The sequence below is a fragment of the Thunnus albacares genome, chromosome 19 (genome assembly GCF_914725855.1).
Source record: "Thunnus albacares chromosome 19, fThuAlb1.1, whole genome shotgun sequence".
NCBI lineage: Eukaryota > Metazoa > Chordata > Actinopteri > Scombriformes > Scombridae > Thunnus > Thunnus albacares.
This window is the reverse complement of record NC_058124.1, coordinates 27620188-27640988: the sequence shown is the minus strand read 5'-3', so window position 1 is coordinate 27640988 and position 20801 is coordinate 27620188. Positions and strand designations below refer to the sequence as shown.

Here is a 20801-nt window from a genome sequence, read left to right as displayed (position 1 = left end):
ATGTAGGAGTTCACATATTTTGCTAATTACAGTTATTTAAAACTATTATATGTTATTAACTGCTGACCCACCTTCTGAGCAGCTTTTCTCTCCTGCCTGGCCTTCATCTCAGCCATCAGGTCCATGCCCATTACGGGGACACCAATATGACGCGGGATATGGGGGTTCTCCTTCTTCCCCACGTTCTCCTTTTTCTCCTCAGTGTCCTTTTTCTCAACGGTCTCATCCTTCTCAACAGTCTCATTCTTCTCTACGGTCTCCTCCTCCTTTTCCTCCTCAGCAGCGGTTGGAGAGACCTCATTGTCAGAATCTGTGTGGTCCAAGGATTGAGCCCTGTGGACCTCCTGTTGCGACCCGGGGGATGTCGGCGTTGACTCCTCTGTTACTGTGGTAATAGACGGAGACTGTTGGGCGCTGGTGGAGGAAGCAGGGTGGGGTGGGCTTACAGAGGCGGCCCCATGGCTTTTCTCTGAGCGGGAAGTTCGGGATTTGATGAGGTTAAAGAAACCGCTCTTCCTGGATTCACGTTTCTTTTCTGCTCCTTCCGGCGTGCTTGAGGACGGACCTTTTACAGTGGGACGTCTGGAGAATTTAAAAATAATAACAGAATTAGAAAGAAATATACTTTTATTTACCCAAAGAAGTATCTGGCTACTTTTTTATGCTGATGACACACAACTGTACTTCACTTGTATTCAATATGATTTTAGCAATTATCACAGGTGACATCAAAGGATGAGCTTAAATCCATTAAATAGAAAAATAGATAATGAAGAAGACTGAAGAATGACTCTCACTTGAAGCTAAGTTTAATGACTTTCTTGGAGAAGAACTCCTCCAGACCCTCGTCCAGCTTTCCCATGATGGTGTTCTGCTCCGCCTCTTGTGGCGCCGAGCTGCCGGTGGCCTCCCGCTGAGAGACAGACGGCAAGAATAAAACAATAGAGTGACAGTGACAGAGAGATTTCTAAAAGTCTTCGGGTCAAGGATCACAATATAGATTCTAGAGATGCGAAAAACCTGAATTTGTCTTTTTATCCATTATCCATTAAGAGCAATGTCAAGATCATCATTTATACTAATTCTGATATCTTTAAACATTTAAAGGTATTACTATGATATGAGAGTGCCGGTATCTTCTAATAATATTTGAGTTTTGTAATAAAAAGTTGTTCTGTTGTTAATAGATTTAAGAAAAACGTTATTACAGATAACTGATGGGAACCTACAGTTGGTCGGCTGGGTTTTGCTCTATTCTTGGGTTTTGGACGGAGTTTGGTGCGATGCTCCAGCGTCTTGTGCTCCACAGGCGGCAGCTCACTCAAACAGACAGGCTTCGTGTCCAGTGGAGTAGGGGAACGAGGGAGGTCTCCGTAGCTGGTTGATGTTTTGTCCGATGGCTGTGAAGGAGGAGGTGGGTCCTCAACATGGATGGGAACCTCCTCCAGAGCCTTGTCTAGGTCAAACTCCATCTCTGTTAGACAAGAGGAGGCATTAAAACGTGGGAAAGTAAAGAACCAATAATGTTTAGCACAACCTGTTGATAGAATCAAGACACACTGACACACAACTTCTTACTATTCAGAAATTCTACAAATAACCTAAACAAAGATTTCTAAAAATTGACATTTCTAAGTTGTAGTCATCTTGTCATGGTCACATGGTTGTCATTGTCCTATGATTGGTTGTTAAATGTCAAGAATGCAGGTCCCATCTAATATGAAGCTGTCCAAGGAAGAAGCTGGGGAGGAAACACATTGACGTGCTGCAGAATAGCGAGAAATTGTTGAGACAGTGAATAATATCCGTCGTGAACTGAAACAAACACTAAGCTGTGAGCAAGAGTTAGTGTTAATTAAATCATAACATTAACAACAAATAATTTCTCCAGTACTCTCTGGGCTGTGACGTAATGTTAATAATCTCCTAACAAACTTCCCTTTCTTTTCATGTTCCTCCTTCCTTTCGTCATCACTATCAAATATCAAATATCATGCTGTATAATTGTTTTCTGAAGAAGGAACTGCTTTTTTAAAATAAAAGTCTGGTGGGAATCCATGTTTCTCTGCTGCCAACTGAACCCTAACCCTTACCAACTGGGAATTTCTGCCTTAATAAATAACAATCACCGCATATAAACAGATTTAGATACTTGGTGTGTGGAGAGAGAACAAAATGCCACATAAAGTTTCAGTTAACATACCTATAATAATGTGAAATTTTAGCAGGAAGTGATGAAGGGTGAGTAAGAAAAGATGGATTTTCTGTGTCACTCACCAAAAGCCACAGAGACTGGACGCAGCATCCTGACCAGAATACTCTTCCTCTTGGATTTAGGAGTCATCTAAAGAGCAAAAACAGGTTGTTATCTCATTTTTTGAATAAGAACAAATCTTGGATGTCAGTAGATGTGTTGGTTTAGACTTTTAAAATATTTGTTATGGTGTTTCTGATGGTTGTGTGCTTGACTCTGCTTAGACCATGACAGAATATTTTCAACTACCACACTTCATAACCCTGTTTATACAGGCTGCTATGCAACTTTAGTGTTTTCCAACCATGCAGGTGTCCATGTCCTCCAGCCCGTGTTTTCGGTCCTGGTCTTGTTTCTGTTCCTGGTCGTGGTTCTCTGGCTGCAGAACCGTCTCATCCAGAACCTCTGCCTCCATCTGAGGCTCCTGACGCAGCAGAGGTTGGTCCTTCCTGATCAGATGGTCGGCCTGGAGACAGAAGGAGGAAAAGAAGGAGATGAATGGACACAAAGAAAGAAAGACAGACAAAGAGACAGACAGGCAGAAAGGACACTAACCAGTGTATGCTGTGATCTGGACAGAGACTCTAAGATTTCGTCCACGATGCGATCAGACAGAAATGACGCAATGCTGAGCTTCACTTCACTGTATCACAAGGAAAAAAACACAACACACACACAGATTAAACACAACACAGTACAATGCAGAACAGAAGATCACGTATGTTTTTCAAAATGTCCGTTTGGCCAGAACCTGTCAGTCACATCAGACTGTTGTTTACAACTGTTAGACCCTTATAATTCAAGAAACAGACAGATAGATGTATCACTGTTAACATATTATTATGTATCAGGTTCTCTCTATTGTTTGGTGCTTGATTAAGAACCGTAATAGGAAACAGAAAGACGTGATGCATGAATGAGCACTAAAGGAAAGAAATCAGCAATAATTCTTTTGTTTTAACCACTTTTTCAAAATCCAGCTGTAACCCAGCTCAGGTTCAATTAATGATTCAATTAAGGTTGTTTCATAATCAGCTGTTTCTGTTTTCTTTTTTTGAAAGGTTCATCTATTAGGTAGTTATCAGTTATTTCTTTTAAATCTCTAATCCAACTTCTTAAGACCCATAAAGATCTCTGGTGTAAATCTAACTTAACTAAGTACAACAAAAAAATTAGGTTTCTACTCAAGTTCAAACCACCAAAGAAAACCAACATTTTCTTGAATCTTTTGGCAGGAATGAGTCAAACAGTCTCTACATCATCACCCCCCCCCCCCTGCATACATTCAATGTGTACAGTACAATGAAAGTTAGCATACTGGGATGTCACAGAGAACCAGTTTGTTGCACATGAAGCACATGACAAGATATCTGGACAACAAAGGGATTAAATTAATCACCTTTAGAATCTAGACTGCAGACAATCACACACACAGCCAATCAAACCTGATCTTATTGATGATGTCGACCCCGGACTGCTCCAGCAGCGTGGTGGTGATGAAGCTGCGAGGAACGGTCATCCTCCCCGTACCAGCCTTCAGCAGCTCCTGTCGAAGGCTGCTCCTCTTCATCACATGAGGACACAGACCCTCGGCGGCATCCACCATGGACACCAGCATCGTCTGGGGAGGAAGAGTTAGATCACGTCCATCAGCGTTCGCACAGCAGACTGAATCTTATTGTTAGTTTCGAGTTAAAAACAGTTGAGTACCTGCAGCTGTTCGTCCATCACTCTGGACACCTCTCCGGCCATTGACTCCAGTTTGTCCTGAATGGCTCCGACACACGCTCCCCTCGAGCCCCCGCTCCTCAGGTGGTACAGGTTGGGGAGCAACTGGAGGGACGAGTGAAGTACAGAGATAATGAGAAAGAGGGAGAGAAAGACAGCAAGAGCATGTTTTACTCGTGAGTGTTTTTGCGGCCCAATCGCTGCTGTTTTAACACTCGATCTGCATTTAAATGAATCATTAATGGAGGCTGGTTGAAATTACAGTTTTGAAAGCTAAAACTGGGGTGCAGACACCCTCTCTACGTTTAAGAGTAGGCTTAAAACTTTCCTTTTTGATAAAGCTTATAGTTAGGGCCGACCAGGCTCACCTTGGATCAGCCCTTAGTTATGCTGCTATAGGCCTAGACTACTGGGGGGGGGACTTCCCATGATGCACCAAGAGCTGGGTTCTGCTTGAGGTTTCTTCCCGTTAAAGGGGAGTTTTTTCTTACCTTAAGTGCTTGCTCATGGGGGAATTGTTGGGTCTCTGTAAATTAAAGAGTACAGTCTAGACCTGCTCTATGTGAAAAGTGCCCTGAGATGACTTTTGTTGTGATTTGACGCTATATAAATAAAAATTGATTGATTGACTGAAAAGTTAAAGTTTTATTATTCCAGTGTTTAACATTCAGACTTGTTCTGCTTTCATCAGTGCAGACACACACGTTAAATCTAATCAAAATACAATATTATCATCAGGCCACTGCTGCTGTTACAGGAACTTACAATCGCAACAGGAAGAACAAGATTAAGAACTGAGGCTTTTGCTTGATTTATTGGTCGGGCTGAACAAGTCAAGGAAGGAAATATTCTTATACTTTTTTGAGAGCCTAAATCACCAAATACATGTTGCATGCTGGAGAGGTGGCTGTGATTTTAATGTCTCAGACAACATTTGGCCGTTTAAAAGGCTGGTGGATTAAAGTGGTCAACACAGTCTTATGTCTTACGGTCTTTGAGTTCCTGGCATCTATCATGAGGTTCTCTGCCACCTTCATGTCCTCCTGGACCGAGTTGGTCTCTGTGAACCTCAGTGAGTTCAGGTGATCCTGCACCCTCACACACATCATGTCCATCATCTGCACGGAGAGCAAAGGTCACAAAGAGGTCAGTCAACAACAAATAACATGTTAATTTAAGAGAAGGTCTGACAGTAGAGTGTGTCAGTGTGCTCACCTGTTGCGTGGTGGTGGTGACGATGCCCTGCTGCAGCCTGTACGCCTGCTCCTGGAGGTATTTACGTGTCTCATGGTTCCTCAGCAGGTACTGCTCCATCTGACAAAACACAATGTTCAAATCTTAATTTATACGTATATCAGATGACATTTCAATCTACATCCTCTCATAATAAAATCATGAAAAGAAAAACAGGACAGTAACCTTCAGCAAGGCGTCTTCTGTCTTCTCGGGGCTCGCCTTCAGCGCCTGAGCAGCGTCCATGATGGGAACAGGCATGAAACGAATGGTGTAGTTCCTGATTGAGAGAGAAAATTCAATTAACAGTAAATCGTCATGATGTATTCATCAAAACTAGTATGAAGTCAGGGCAGAGCTTTGTGAGTAGGGATGGGCATGATTAATCGATGATCGATAATTGATCATTAAGAATTTTTACGATGAATTTCACTACGTGCTGCAACCAGCCGGGGGCACAATTTAAATTCAAGAGGGAAAATGAACACTCAGTCGCCGTAGAAATTAGACGAAAGTAAACATGAGGAGAGCAAGGCCAAGTTTGGCGTGGGACCACTTCGAGCTAAAAAACCACATCGCAATGCCGTGTATACCTATAACACAACAACGACTCCAATGATGTACCGCTTGAACAACGTTCACCCGACACTGGTGAATCTTCCTCCTCCCCTCAACCTACCATCACCTCAGTGTTAGCGCGGAGGAGCTAGTGCTCCGCTGCTTTTACGAGCGCTCCACATATCCCTTCTGTTTTGTTTTCTGTTAACAGTTTAACCGCCTTGTATAAGAGGACTGCTGTTGGTCTATAATTTCTTCTTGGAATAAAGATTTCATTGAGGAAAAATATGCTTTCTTTAGTATTTTCTGCCATTTTTAATACATATATTTAAAAAAAAAGATTAATCGATAATTGATCGTTAATTTTCCCGATGATCGATTAAGGACATTTCTTCAAATGCACATCTTTAGTTCTGAGTTCAGACTTTGTTAAACTGAGACAAAACATTACAGGTTGTTTTATACTCACTTCTCTAAAGCAGCTGCAACATCCTGCAGACCCTGAGGGCTGATGTTGTTTCTGTCCCACACTACTGTCCTGCAGACACACACACACACACACACACACACACACACACACACACACACACAGATAAATGATCTGAATAAAACACAGTTTGCTCCTTTTCTTACCTTTCTTCCTCTTCTTTAATAGTGACAGTTTAGAACTTAATGCTTTTTACTCAAGAGTGGTCAACAACAGAGACAACAACGACTACTACTACTACTGAATAATAATTCCTTTACTTGGCTTTCAACTCTTTGTTTTGTTTGTTTTATTTTAAATCAGAGCTGAACTCCCTCATGTTTCATCTTATTTATTTTATGTCTTTATGGTAGGAAGTACTGACATTTTGTTTCAGGTTTTCTGGGTACTGATGCTTAAACAGTTTTCAGACTTATAAACGTTCCTCTTGAAGTCATCTAAGACTGTGACTGCATCGGTGAGAGACGCTGACCCGTTTCTCTGCTAACCTTAGTTTGGTGTTAATCTGCAGGGCTTTGGCGAGCATCTTTGCCCCCATGTCTCCCATGGCGTTTCCGCTGATGTCCAGTTTGGTCAGAGAGGTGTTGCTGCCCAGAGCGTTGAGGACAATGGAGAGGTCGCCCTTCAGCCTGGAATCAGCCAGGGAGAGCGAGGTCAGCGGCTGGAGGGGAGAAGAGTGGAGCCATGTTATAGGCAGGGGGTTTAGAAGTGTCAAATATAGAAATAAAAGGTCAAACCATTGGTAATAAAGTAGAAAACAAAGGACAGACAGATGTACACAGGGGAAAAGACTTGAGGACAGTTTGAGTATCTAACAGAAGGGAAGTTGAACACTCACTGATTCCTCCTCTTGGATCATATGAACCAGGTTGTCCAGGACTGGAGCCACATTTCTGATGAGAAATTTGTCAAAAGATTAAAGTGTGACTAATATTTTTTTTTAAAAGCAAATTGATTGGTAAGATGTCTAATTGTTTTAGAATAAACCAGTCCAGTTGAGATGTAATACTTTATAAAGTGCTGGACAGTTCTAGTGATGCTACGTCACCCACTTAGACTTGATGTTGTTGAAGTTTTTGCCCAGTGAAAGGTGTCTGATGGAGCGATTCTTGGCCAGCCAGACCAGCAGCGTGGTCAGATCCATGTCCAAACCTGAGGTGGTACGACACACACACACACATGAACAGATGAACAGGCCGCCATCAAAGTCAATAATAGCATCATCTAAAAATGTTTAAATTTTAAAACGTCCCCACCGTTGTCAGAGATGTCCAGACTGGTGATGTTGGGGATCTCAGCGATACAACCCTCCAGGATCTGAGAGCCTCCTGAACGCAGCTGAAAGCAGAAGAGTCAGTTTCTCAATATACTTATAAATACTAATGTGAATAATTAGTTAAGGATCTATCAGTGTTTTTGTGTGTTTTAGCACATTTTGACATTGATTTCTTCCCTTTATAAGATCTGTAACAGTGTTTAAGTGTGTTTAAACAGTGTTTTAACAATGTTCTACTAAAATATGTAGCACAAATCTTCTCCAGTAATCCATGTTTTATTCACCAAACATGTTTGGCTATCTGGTCTTCATTGGTAGGATGATGAGCCCTGATGAAGATGTTTTAATTGTGATGGACTTTTACAGCATGTGGAGGTTTGTGTCAGTTTTACCTCACAGCAGCTGAGATCCAGAGACACTTCGCTGAGGTTCGGGTTGCATCCGAGTCCCAACAACAAAGCTCTGCAGACAGAAAAACCACCGACCAATCAGACTGTCAGTTTAACAACAGCTTTAACAGACTGAGAATATTTCACACTTCATCCAAACAACATCAGAAAACTGTAGGAGTTATATCTGTGATGAAGGCTTCTAGTTTCAAACTGCTTCATGTACTTCTACTGCAATAAATGAATATAAATAAAAAATAAAGCCCATAACTAAGACTGTCTAGGAGCTCTGTTGTTTTCTCTGGTCTACCACTTGGAAACTTGAAATTAAAAGCTAGCAAAAATTAAGAAATAAAACTTTATATAGTGCCGACTTGAGGTAAAAACACTGACTTATAGCTGTTTTGTTTTGGACTGGTGGAGATCACTGACTGATTGTCTGTCTCTTTGGTAAACCTCTACAATGTTTTGCAAATGAGAGTCTCGTTAAAATTAGATTTAGTTGGATGTTTTTCTTACTTCAGAGCCTCCAGAGGCAGCTTGGTTCCCGACAGGCTGACTGAGTTCAGAGCCTGAGAGCAGCTGAAGAACTGCTTGAAGGACGAAGGGATTTCTTTACTCTTCCTGAGAGAGTTTATAGAGAGAAATCAGTGAGAACAAAGACTACAATCTATCTATAAATGAATAATACATGTCCCAAAGCTTCTTATATCATGTCATAAATCATGATATAAGCTCAGCGGTGGAACAGTTACATTCAAATTGCATTTCAGTCGACTTGATGAGTTGGACTGATGAACCAAACTTAATCTAAGTAACCAATTAACTAAAAGTTTGCTTCAGTAAGCACACACATTACACTAAAACACACACACACCCATTACATTATTTTATCTGTTCCGGGGGGGGGGTTCTAAATCTCACCTGCACAATTTGTTTCTTCTCTTTTGTTGTGTTGTTTTGTTTTTACTGTGCAAATAAATTTTTAAAAAAAGGAGTTCTGTTGTCATACAGAGAAGTGAGATTTTATCGTCTGACCTGTGAGAGTAAACCGTCTTTGACATGTTGAGGACAGAAAGATGCTTCAAAGATCCTCTGAGCAGAGACGCACACACCTAAAAACACACAAAGCTGAATGTTAGCAGAGGAGAAATGTCTCCTAAAGGTATAATACATCTCATCTGGCAGTGAAATGTCCATAAACAAACTGAATGTTTCAGTCACAGACAAAATCGGATTATATTTTTAGTTATTACAGTTTTGGAACCTTTATGATTATCTTTACTTTATTTTTGTTTCTATCTTGACAATTTAGTTCTTGTTTTTATTGTGACTTACTTCACTTATTTATCTTCTTTTATTGATCAGTGTGATTTTAAATGTGTGCAGTATGTGTGTTTTCACCTGCTCCAGAGAACAGTCGCTGTTGGACAGATCCAGAGTTTCCAGGCAGTTGGACTGACTCAGGAAGCTGTGCAGGTTCTGTGAAGAGAAAAAGAACACATCAGACATTTACACCAACACATGTGAAAACTGTGTGTAGCTCTGCGTATTCTTTAGTTTATGTCGACGTTCTAAAAATGTTTTACTAAAATTTAGGTTTAAGTTTGTGTCAGACTAAGAAGAACCATCAAATACTCAAACTAAAGGCCAAACAGGAAGATAAAAAAACATAAAACAGCACAAAATCTCTGCACAATTTCTGCAACAACTGAGGCTGATTAAGGTGAGATAAACTAAAAGAAATGCAGATTAAATCATAAAGTACATTTTATCATTTGAAAAGGGTTTGAATGTTTTTAATATGTGACCTGCCTTTAAGAAAACAAGGCAGGTTTAAAAAAAAACATTCCCACATAGAACTGGACTGTAATTCCAACTTGCACTCAGTTAATGTGATGTTTATGTTGTTGCACTGTCTATATGACGGTTAAAGGGAACTTATGTTAGTTGAAGTTGGATATATGACAGAGGGAGAAGACGGGAGGCGGCTGCGTACCGGCAGGTCGTCACCTTTGAGTGAGTTTCCCGACAGGTCGAGGTGTGTGAGGGTGGAGGAGATGGTCGGGTTGGCGCAGAGAGCCTGACAGAGACTGTTCACACCTGCAAAAAAAAAAACATCATCAGACAAACATGAACTCCTGAAAAACATAATTTATTAGTACAGTGACGACTGTTTTACTTCCACTCTGTTGTTGTTTCTGCATGTTCACCTTTAGGAGACATGGAGGTTCTGGAGAGGTTCAGGTGCTTCAGGCCCATGGGCAGTTTGGCGAGTTGAGCGCTCAGAGCAGACGCACCTGCAGGAAGCAAACACACACATTCAGTCTAGAGCTGAGGGCCTCTGACTAACCACCAGGGGGCGCATGACTTCACCTGAGAGCCCCCCTTTGTGAGTCAACAGTGAGCGGATGAGCATGTTTCACAAAGACAAATTTAAGTTCTTGAACAATACAATGTAACAGCTTGTTGATGGACGTGATCTTTAACTTTAGAAAGGTGGATATGATTGAGAAATTAAATATTTTGCATATTGTAGAATCTAACATCCATCTTCTTCTGTATCTATCTATTGACTTTAAACTGACACACAGACAATCTGCACGCCACACCTTGTCTACACAGTAAAAACAGTGTTTGTTAGTGTGTGTGTGTGTGTTTTAACCTTTGTCCTCCAGCGAGTTGTTGCTCAGGTTGAGTGTGTGTAGCGTGGAGGCGGGGTTATGTGACAGAGCGCCGGCCAGTTTCTGAGCAAAATCACTGAAGAAAGAAGAAGGACGACACGTCTGAGGACAGTTTACCAGTTACACAGCATGTCGACAAGCGATTAAAACCTGAACCTAACGGAATATTGTGTCCCGGTGTGGTTCTCTTTGACCTCTGACCTTTTGAGAGCAGTGTTGTCCAGCACCAGCTCCTCCAGCCGGCTGGATCGAGCCACCACTCTGAGGATTTGGTCGCACACGTCTGTAGGCTGGATGGCAGAAACACAGCAGCACGCACAAACACGCAGATAAAAAAAATATATATAAAATATATATTGTAATTGAAACAATAATGATGATCTTCACCAGCGTTTTAATGCTTTGATGGCAACAAAACAATGAATGTCGTGTTAATTAAAGAAATAAAAATTGGACAAAAACAATCTTGCTCGTATAATTCGGCTGAGGCACCGGAGGCCCGTTATGTCTACCGTCACACACTGCTCAGTGAAATATGAAACACAAAGCCAAGTTTTACATATGGTTGTAGTAACAGTGGAGTGGCTTGATATTACCAGTTTATAGTCTTTGGCAGAGAGTTTAGTGAACCACTGGTTGTACTCCAGAGCTGCAATGATTGGCACCAGATCCCTGCAGACAACATAAAACATAAAACATAGAGATTATATACTATAGAGTGACACTAAAGGCTGTTAAATGTTAAATCATATCTAAAATGTATTGCATTGTTGAATGTATGCCCATATATGCCCAAGATATTCGAGTGTTACGGCCCTCTGCCGTATAGTTTTGTGTGAAATTGTGCAACGTTTTCATCACAGAGTGGGAGCTCTGTCTTCTCTGTGTTTATTGACAGGTGCCGGTTCCAGCCCGGATCGGCTGTCCCTTCGTGCCGCGGCCGCCGGGGATTGGCTGGTCCGGGGTTGCCAGGTGACGCCAAAGGGGTCGGTTCTGTCAGCGGAGCCTCGTCCCTCCACCTTTTTGTCAAGCGTTGTGTGTGTGTGTGTGTGGGATCGTCGTTAGCATTTGTAGCTCTAATTAGTGTGTGTTAGCCTAGCAGTTTGCTAAAGCTGCCTTGCTTTGTACATTTCTTTTTGTACACTGTTATTACAGGGAGTTAGGTTTAGAAAATGTCTTTTGTTTCCTCTTTTGTTTGATTAGGGATTAGTTAGGAATTGTTTTGGGTTAGATAGTTGGTTTTGTTGATTATTTTGGCCATGATTCACCCTGAAGCCCTGCTTCATTAGTTGAAAATTAAGTCATTCCAGGAACCCAGTCTTTTGTCACATTTTGTCATACTGCTCTAAATAAAACATTCCTTCCTCATCAGCTCACCTTCACTTCATCTGAAATCTTGAAATTCATTGTCAGACTCACACATGTGATGCAAGATGAACCCAGAGGTGCTGAGCAGCGTACGTACCTGTTCTCCAGGTGAATGAAGTCCTGCAGGTTGAGCTCTCTGGTGTCCTGAGTGAGATAGATGGTGTCCACATCCTGAAAGGAGGTGAAGATGACGACAGGTGAGAGACAGACAGAAAAACAAAGAGAAGAATCTGCCGTAGTTATTAAAGAGCAGAGAAAAAAAAAGATTTGATTAGACGCAGACGAAGTAGCAGAAGAAGAAAAAACTACTGTACAAGAAGCGGTGGATGAGTGAGTAAAAGAAAAAGAAGCAGAAGAATACAAGAGGAAAAAATGAAGAAGATGACTCATATGAGGAAGCAACAGAAGCCCGAACAGTATAAATTAAACTGAGGAGGAAGAAGGAAAAAAGCAGAAGAAGAAACACTTGAAGATGAGCCATAAAAAGCGTATAAAAAGACAATGAAGCAGCTGATAAAAGAAAAAATAGGTTGTTCACAAGAAAAAGACGGAAATATGAGAATAAAGCAGAAAAACAATAAAGCTTCGAGTCTACGGCACCGACCCATTGGACCTCCTCTCTGTAGGGCAGACCCAGGTAGTCACACACACACCAGTACTGATGAGAGAAACCGCCTGCAAAGAGTCACATGACAGCGAGATTCACTCGAAATATTAAAATACAAAAAAAAAAAACAAAAAAACATTTGAAATCCGAATATGTTCATGCTAATTTACCGCAGGGTCCCAGATCAGCCGAGCCCTGCTCATCCCAGACGGCCTGGAGCGCCGCCGTCCTCTCCGGAGGCTTCAGACTCAGCTTCCTCATCACCTTCCTTCCTTACAGAGAGAGAGAGAGAAATAGAGAGAGAAAAGGAAATCTTACTTCTAAACTTCATTTAAAATCCTCAAAAACAGAAAAAAAATGACAAGAATAAACTGAAAAATCTAAATACTGCATCCCAGTAGGCAGTTTGTCAGAGGGCTGCAACTAATGAACGGAGACGAACTCAAACTGTTTTCATTATCGATCAACCTACAGATTGTTTCAATCAATGGATTAGTCAATTAGATGTCAGAGAACAGTGAAAAATGTTACAAAAAGAGCCAAAATTGAGGACTTTAAATTTCTCGTTTTGCCACATATTAACTGTTTACTATGATATAAGACAAATATAAGACAAACCAGCATCAAAAACTGAAAATCTTCACATTTGACTCTGAAACGAGTCAATTTTTGTATTTTTTTGGTCAAAAACTGATAAACATAATTATTGCAGATTACCTGACTGCTTGTTTCAGCTCTAAATTGTATCACTGTGAACAGGAAGTGTCAAACTATCCCCTTAATGTAAGAAAATAAATGTAATCACTCCAACAACACAATACAGTAAAACAAAGCGATACAACTAAACAACAAGACATTTTCTACAGGACCAAAAGGTGTCGGAAGAAGCTACGACTCATTACATCGAAACTTCTACTTTTTTAGCATCAAAAGTGACATTGAACTAAAAGTTATAATTTATCGAACTAACAATGAACTTTTATTTTGAAAATGTACTTTCATATTTGTTCAATAAATTGCGTTTTCGGTTCCTCACAGCAACTGTTTTTAATACTTTCAGTTACTGTAGCAACATAATTTGTGGCATATTAAAATCAAAACACTTAAATGACAGTGTACAGCTTTAAATGATCCCTTCTTTCCCACCCTCTGAAAACCCCCTGAAGGCCTCATTTCCTCTCTCCTCTCACTCAGACTCTTGTGTGGTACCTACACAGGTGAGCCGGCGGGGCAGATCCGGTGCAGGCAGCCTCCGATGTGAGCGATCACCTCGTCTACTTCCTCCACCGAGCTCAGCCGGAGGCTCCATGGGCCGCGTTCACACTCCAACACCAACTGCAGGGGGCGACACATGCAAAGGAAAAAAAAAACCTGAATGACTCAAAATGCTGCTGAGAGAATAATAAAATGCTGACACCCCCATGCTGTATTTCCATTTAACAGACTGGCTGCAGTCTGTGCAGTTTTAAAAAAGTTCAATTTAGCCATGAAGAAGAAGAGATAAACAAATGACAAAGTAAAAACTTTACAACTTAGAACCAAAGGAGGAAAAAGACTGAAAGGAGGAGATTTGTGTGTGTGTTTGTGTGTGTAAAAACATAAGCTGCGGTCAGGTGTATTTGTGTGTCATTAATGCAATGCTGTGATTTCAAAACTGCTTTTTGTTTGTGTGTGTGTTTGTACCTGAGTGGGCTTGTTGCTGCTGATTCCCTGGATATCCAGGTAGCTGAAGGAGTGTTCAACCTGAAGAAACACAGACAGACGTGATGAAATTCAACTGTACATATATATCAAGTTAATCATGTATTTCTACACTACATCTACTTCATATAAGCCTTACAATGGCTACATGTGTTGTTTGTGTTCTTTAATTCAATGAATCATAAATGAAGGTTATAGATATGTCCCACGAGAGACTTCACTCTAAACAATGTGAAATTCTCAGGAAAAAAACTAACCAGTTGATTTGCCTCTTCCAGAGAACTGGAGGGTTTTTTTTTCCAGGAAACATTTACCAAACATGGACATTAAGTGTAAAATCTTTCAATAACTGAATGTCGAAAGACTTCAGGTGACGCACAAACACTCCTGAGTGACTGTATATGCTTTTACTTTATTTTTTCCCCCAAAATGATGCAAAATGTTGACTTGTAATGCAGATGTTGAGCTTCTGAAGCAAAAGTTTTGATTAGTTTTTGAGGTTTCCAACTTTACATTTATTAGATGAGGGCTACAGGTAACAGACACCAATGACACCCAATGACAATGCTAACATTGTGTGTAATGTGTACCATTGTTTACCATGTTTGAGCGTGTTAGCGTGCTAACATTTGCTATTTACCACAAAGCACAAAGTACAGCTGAGGCTGATAAAGAAACCATTAGTTTTGAAGGTTTTTGATCATAAACCAAAGCACTGGGAAAAATGAAATGTTAATCTGATGATAGCACTAGATGAAAAGTTCACTCAAGAGAAACAGACCGACATGGTCATCTCTAGAACTGTAGTAGTAGTAACTGTAGTAGTTTAACCCCCTCTCAAACCACAAATGGTCATTTTTATATTTCTGTTTGTGTTCATTAGGTAGATTTATTTATCTTTGGAGAGAGTCAGGCTAGTTGTTCCCACCTGTTTCCAGCTAATCTTAACTAATAGCTAGCATGTTACTAAGCGCATGGACATTAGTATCCATTTTCTCATTTAAGTAAATAAGGACATTTCCCAAAAATGTCTAGCTATTAATTTAAAGTTGATCTGGATAAAAAAAAAGGGTTGGTTATGTCTAAACCATAAAAAAAAAAAACGTAGACATGCACAAATCTTCAAAAATTGCCACATTCCTGTTATCTTGTGGAGGAAACCTGATGGTCAGTGTTAAACGGTTTAATTCCTGGGAAGCGAGTTGTCTTCACATTTGGTTTCTTGCAAAAATTCATCCTCTGCAAATGTTCTTTTCTCAAGAATTAAAAGAACAAAAACGTCCATATTAGTGTTTGTAAGTACATCCATAATTATGTGAACAGCCCTATCCACATTCTTGTGTGTACTTTTGGTTTGGGGCTGTTTTTCCTAGTTTAGTTCCAGCATACAATGATATTTTAGACAATAGTGTGCTTGGGGAAGGCCCTTTCCTGTTAATGCCCCTGAGCACAAAGCCAGCTCCAGAAAGTAAATGGTTTTCCCACTTTGGTGTGGAAGAACTTGAGTGGCCTGCAACTTTAAGATCCCTGACCTCAACCCAATCCAGCACCTTCGGGATGGGGTTCGCTAATGCTCCTGTGGCTGAATGGGAGCAAATCCCTGCAGCCAGGCTCTAAAATCTGGTAGAAATCCTGAAACCAGAAGAGTGGAGGCTGTTATAGCAGCAGATTAATGCCCATAGTTTTGGTATGACATGGTCAACTATCACATATGGGTGTAATATTAGGGTGTCCACAAGCAGAAGCTAGCACTAAAATGTTAAATCAAAAATCCATGTCTTTGCTTATTTAGCGTGTTGAAATACTGCACAGCTGAGGTTGACTGAACTGCCTCATCAAGCTTCAACTTGTTTTGGACTTTTAGAGTAGAAGCTCCCATGGATGTATAAAGAGAACTGGATACAGGCTCAGTGGCGCATGAAGCCAAAAAAGCCACTTCCTGTTGTAAAGAAATCGCCCAGATGAAAACACACTGCGCATGCTCTATGGGCCGCATGCATCCATGGAGCACGCTCACTAGAGACCTCTCCCGGCTAAGACGGCTAACTTCCAGATTAGCCCTCCTGCTAACTTGAATGGTGATAAAATGATTCAATGGTGCAGCTCTTCTAGACTTTCAAAATGGATCAAATGCTGATAGTGAATCTCTTTCACAATGTAAGTGTATGGGAAACAGTTTCTTTAGGTCAATGTACATCACGTGACGTTGTAATTACACGGTTTGGCTGCTATGTCAAATGTGCTTCCTGTATCCAGTTGTCTTTAAACATCCATGGAAGCTCCGGGTCTGGAAAATGAGGCCAATGTCGAAATGACTTAAACCTGCATTCTCTCTAATGGCCAGCAGGGGGCGACTCCACTGGCTGCAAAAAGAAGTCCGATTGTATGGAAGTCTATGAGAAAATGACCCAACTTCTCACTTGATTTATTACCTTAGAAAGTACTTTCCTGATGAGTTTTTGGTCTCAATCACTAGTTTCAAGCCTTCTTCAATACAAAATGATGTTCATTTTATAAATTATGGTCCCATTTAGAGTAAAATAGATGATAAAGCAGGGTATGCTTTAGGGCGTGGCTATGTTGTGACTGACAAGACGCTACCATTGTGGTCACCTAAAAAGTCTGATTCAGCGTTTGGTTGCACAAAAAGACCCTCAAAGCAATGAGCTGCTCAGTTTTTCCGGCCAGTACATTTTTTTGTTTTAAGCCCGTTTTTTGCTAGCCAAAATTAGCATTAGCAATATCTCCAGTTAACACAGACTGTAAATGCAATGTGCTAACAAAGCTAGCAGCTAGCATTGGGGTCAACCCCACCCTCTTGTCCAAATATAGTCATTTCTGACTCCAAAAGACCAAGATAGCAACAGTCAAACTTGCTGACTATGTCCTTTTTTTTACAGTCTATGGACAAAACACATTAGTTAGTGCGTCACCATAACCTCCATTTGGAAAGAGGAACAAACTTCAATGAATGGATCCGCATTACAAAATCTACATAATCAGCAATTCTCCTGTGAGAAATTCCTCAAATGATGGAGGCAGGTTGTGAGCAGGCTGAATCATTTACATTACATTCATCAGAAACAGACATTTATTGATATGAAACTATGAAATCATTACTATCAAGACCTGAACAAAGCCTGGAGATAGGAAAAAAAAAACTCACAGAGACAAAAGGCATGTAAAAACACCAGCTACAAATAGTCTGCAGAACAAATGTCTGGAGCAGCGTCACAACCTCTCATACACATTTCCCTTTGAATCCAGAGAGAGAGAGAGAAAGTAAAAATAATAGTGGACAGCTAACTCGCTGCCAAAACGAGCAAGTGAACGGAAGGAAAAAAAGACAGGAAAACAAAGACAGGAGAAAACAGAGACAGAGACAGAGAAAAGAGGATATATAAAAAAAAAAAAGTGAAATGTTGAGCTAAAAGATGCAAAGAGAAAAGTGAGATATAAAAGGTATAAAAAAGCAGGAGGGAGAAAGCAAGATGAGAAAAAGAAGGGAGGTAAATATACTTTTTGACTTCTTTATCTCACTGCCAGAGTTATGAAAAAGAGTAAAAAAGGGATGAGGAATGTAGAGAGAGGAAGAGAGAGAGAGAGAGAGGGCGAGGGATCTAGAGAAACAGTGCCCCCTCCCCTCCTTTCCTTGCCAGCTGTTAAATTCCTCCATTGTCTTTTTTTTCTCCCTCCGCTGCCTCTCTGCTGGGACTGTACACACCGAGGAACAAACCACCCTCTGTTTCACTCTCTCTCTCTCTCTCACTCACACACACACACACACACACACACACACACACGTTTATGCAGCTATCCTTGTTAGGACATTGCATTGACTTCCATTCATTGCGCAGAGCCCAACCTGAACCCTAATCCCAACCTTAACCTACCCTCAATACCCCTAAACTTAACCAGGACCTCATAAACGACGTTTTGCCTCGTTAGGACCGGGCTTTGGTCCCCATGACGACCACCGGTCCCGACAAGGTCGGTGTTTATACCGGAAAAGGTCCCAACAAAAATGCGCACGCGCACAGCTATGAAAACCACTGGCCTACTCTGGAACAACAGATCAGGGGTCAGCTGGCAGAGAGAGTTCACTTATTTTATTTGAACTGTGCTACAAAACAGCTCTAATAATGATATAGCTGCCAATTTTATATAGTTGTGTGTATCCAAAGCCTGATTTATCTTATTCCTCTGTGCCGTAGGCCTCCGTTGTTGTCCGAAAAAATGATTAAAAACAAATCAGTGAGTCAGGTTCCTTCATTACGAGGAAGTTGATCACTTTAGTTTGTTTAGAAACGGCTCAATAATTTTCTCAGCAATGATATTATAGCTACATTTGGCTCTAGAGGTCTCTTTATCCCAGCTGTAAAAAATAATTAAAAAAAAAATCTCCAGACAAATATTATTGTGGATGTGAAAAAGTTAAATTACTTCACTGATTCAACAATTATCTCTCTCTGCTACAAAGGGTCAATCTAATTGCACTTTATTACCAGGAAATGATCTTTTCTGCTTTATTTATACAGAGGTCAAAGGTCAGGACCTGTAGGGGAGTCTGTGTTTAGTTCCAGTAGGAGCAGAGCCCAGTTTCACTCTGCATCAGACCAGTTAATACTGAGTGTATCGCAGTTATTTATATGTCGTCTGGCCTGAGACTGGCGATGACCAGTAAGAGAGCGATAAACAAACAAACCGGAGGGTTACATGAGAACTATTAAAATAGAGGCTGAGAAAAGAAAAGAGCATCAATAATTTTAGATCTGCATTTATGGCTTCACTTCTCTTTTAAAAAGGGGCTCTGATGACTCATAATTTCTAAAGCAGTTTATGAAGCTTAAAAGTGGGAAGTTCATGACTTCAGGCTACAATCTTAATGTGCAATGGCTTTTTTTTTTGAGTCATAATCCCAAGTGTTTGTAAGTCTGCTCTTCAATAACTTGTAAATATAGCGGGACCTGTCTGGAAGATGGGTATCATCTTGCCAAAAAAGCACTTAAATTACTTATTATCCCTTGAAAGTGAATTTTCTGACATACGTTGTCATGTTTTTTTACTTAACTGTATTAGGAAACACTTCAAAGTTTACTACAATCAAAAAATATTTCTTTTTTTTTGTTTTTTTTAACTGTTTCCAGCATGTTTTTACTCTCTCGCCCTCCACGCTGAACTTTTCTTCCTCCCAGTGTTTTCCTTTCCCACAGGCTGCGTTCTCACAGCTGCATTCTGGGTAAAACTATCAGATGTCTCCATATGGTGGGACCTGTTCTCATCTGGGTAGAGAGACATAGAGATAGAGTGTAAACCAGAGAGAGAGAGAGAGAGAGAGAGAGAGAGAGAGAGAGAACTGAAAGAGACACTACAATATCAAGATAATTCACATAGACAGAGAACTAGACAGAAGAAGAAGCAGAAGAGGAAATACAGACGCAGCATGAATGTGGGGTTATTAAGTGTAACGTGAGGAATAAAAGCAGAGATTAGTAAAATACACTGTGAGAAGTTAAAACACATGCAACAGAAAGTAGGGTAAAGGGCTCGATATTTGTCTTAATGCCAAACAAATCCAACGAAAACACAAAAAACCAACAATGAACTGATCCATTAACAAGTATCTTATTATCCCTTAATACACCAAACAACACAGTTACAAAGGTACAAGTAATGTAGGAGATGATATGTGACTAATGATGCACAGTTTATATAAATGAACGTCTAATTCTACCTGCATGAGTCTAAACATCCGGGATGTGTTAAGACTCGCTGCGACTGATCGACTCAAACAGAAGAACAGAAACGAACAAAAAGGGAAAGAAAAAGTGACTCCAGAAGAACAAGAAGCAACATGTGTGGACTGACCGAATAAGAAACCAAAGAAGTAGAGAGGAAGAGGAAGAAAAAGAGATTATTTCCTTGATTAATCAATGAATTGTCTATAAAATGTCAGACCCTCTTCTTAGATCACTTATTTTGTCTGATCAACAGTCCAAAATTACAAAGATATCCAGTTTATTGTCCATGTATGAAACAGAAAAGCTTCAAATCCACAAATCTTAAAAGCTGCAACCAGCAAGTATTTTGCCTTTCTGCTTAAAATGAGTCGATTCTTAAAATAGTCGCAGAGGAAGAGGAAGAGGTGGAGGAATTAATGGAGAGGAGAGGAAAAAATGAACAAAAATGAAAACCAGCTACAAAAGATAGAGAATGACGAGAACCGTCACGCTGCTCGCTGAGGTTTAAGTGTTTAAGATCCGATGATATTTTAGGAAAAATTCAACGTTTACAGCCTGTTTCTGCTGCTGTATAGACTCTGCACCATGTCACACACACACACACACACACACACACACAGATATACCAACCTTGGATGGGATGCGTGCTGTCAGCAGAAAGGCTCGATGTGATGCCAAGGCCTGAGGACAGAAACACACACTGGTCAGACACAGAGAGACAGAAACCAGCAGATTCTCACTACATTATATCAATGAACACTTACAGGACAATATC

The 20801-nt window shown here is 40.5% G+C and overlaps 1 protein-coding gene across 3 annotated transcripts in view; it reads right to left on the bottom strand.

Annotated features, from left to right (window-relative positions):
- Positions 1-20801, bottom strand: part of LOC122969848 (F-actin-uncapping protein LRRC16A) — a 40722-nt gene that overhangs the window by 5681 nt on the left and 14240 nt on the right. For all 3 annotated transcript variants that reach the window (XM_044335850.1, XM_044335851.1, XM_044335852.1), the window contains exons 3-33: positions 20657-20707; positions 14268-14327; positions 13798-13919; positions 12755-12852; positions 12582-12652; positions 12075-12148; positions 11206-11281; positions 10811-10899; positions 10591-10685; positions 10139-10225; positions 9925-10028; positions 9330-9407; positions 8964-9040; positions 8445-8549; positions 7929-7998; positions 7517-7598; positions 7313-7412; positions 7099-7153; positions 6749-6921; positions 6243-6311; positions 5402-5495; positions 5198-5296; positions 4972-5100; positions 3965-4087; positions 3700-3875; positions 2810-2897; positions 2559-2720; positions 2278-2344; positions 1230-1474; positions 798-913; positions 72-582 (exon numbers count right to left, since the gene is read on the bottom strand). In XM_044335850.1, the coding sequence (XP_044191785.1) occupies positions 72-582; positions 798-913; positions 1230-1474; positions 2278-2344; positions 2559-2720; positions 2810-2897; positions 3700-3875; positions 3965-4087; positions 4972-5100; positions 5198-5296; positions 5402-5495; positions 6243-6311; positions 6749-6921; positions 7099-7153; positions 7313-7412; positions 7517-7598; positions 7929-7998; positions 8445-8549; positions 8964-9040; positions 9330-9407; positions 9925-10028; positions 10139-10225; positions 10591-10685; positions 10811-10899; positions 11206-11281; positions 12075-12148; positions 12582-12652; positions 12755-12852; positions 13798-13919; positions 14268-14327; positions 20657-20707 (3546 nt within the window). The remainder of the gene's footprint in view (positions 1-71; positions 583-797; positions 914-1229; positions 1475-2277; positions 2345-2558; positions 2721-2809; positions 2898-3699; positions 3876-3964; positions 4088-4971; positions 5101-5197; positions 5297-5401; positions 5496-6242; positions 6312-6748; positions 6922-7098; positions 7154-7312; positions 7413-7516; positions 7599-7928; positions 7999-8444; positions 8550-8963; positions 9041-9329; positions 9408-9924; positions 10029-10138; positions 10226-10590; positions 10686-10810; positions 10900-11205; positions 11282-12074; positions 12149-12581; positions 12653-12754; positions 12853-13797; positions 13920-14267; positions 14328-20656; positions 20708-20801) is intronic.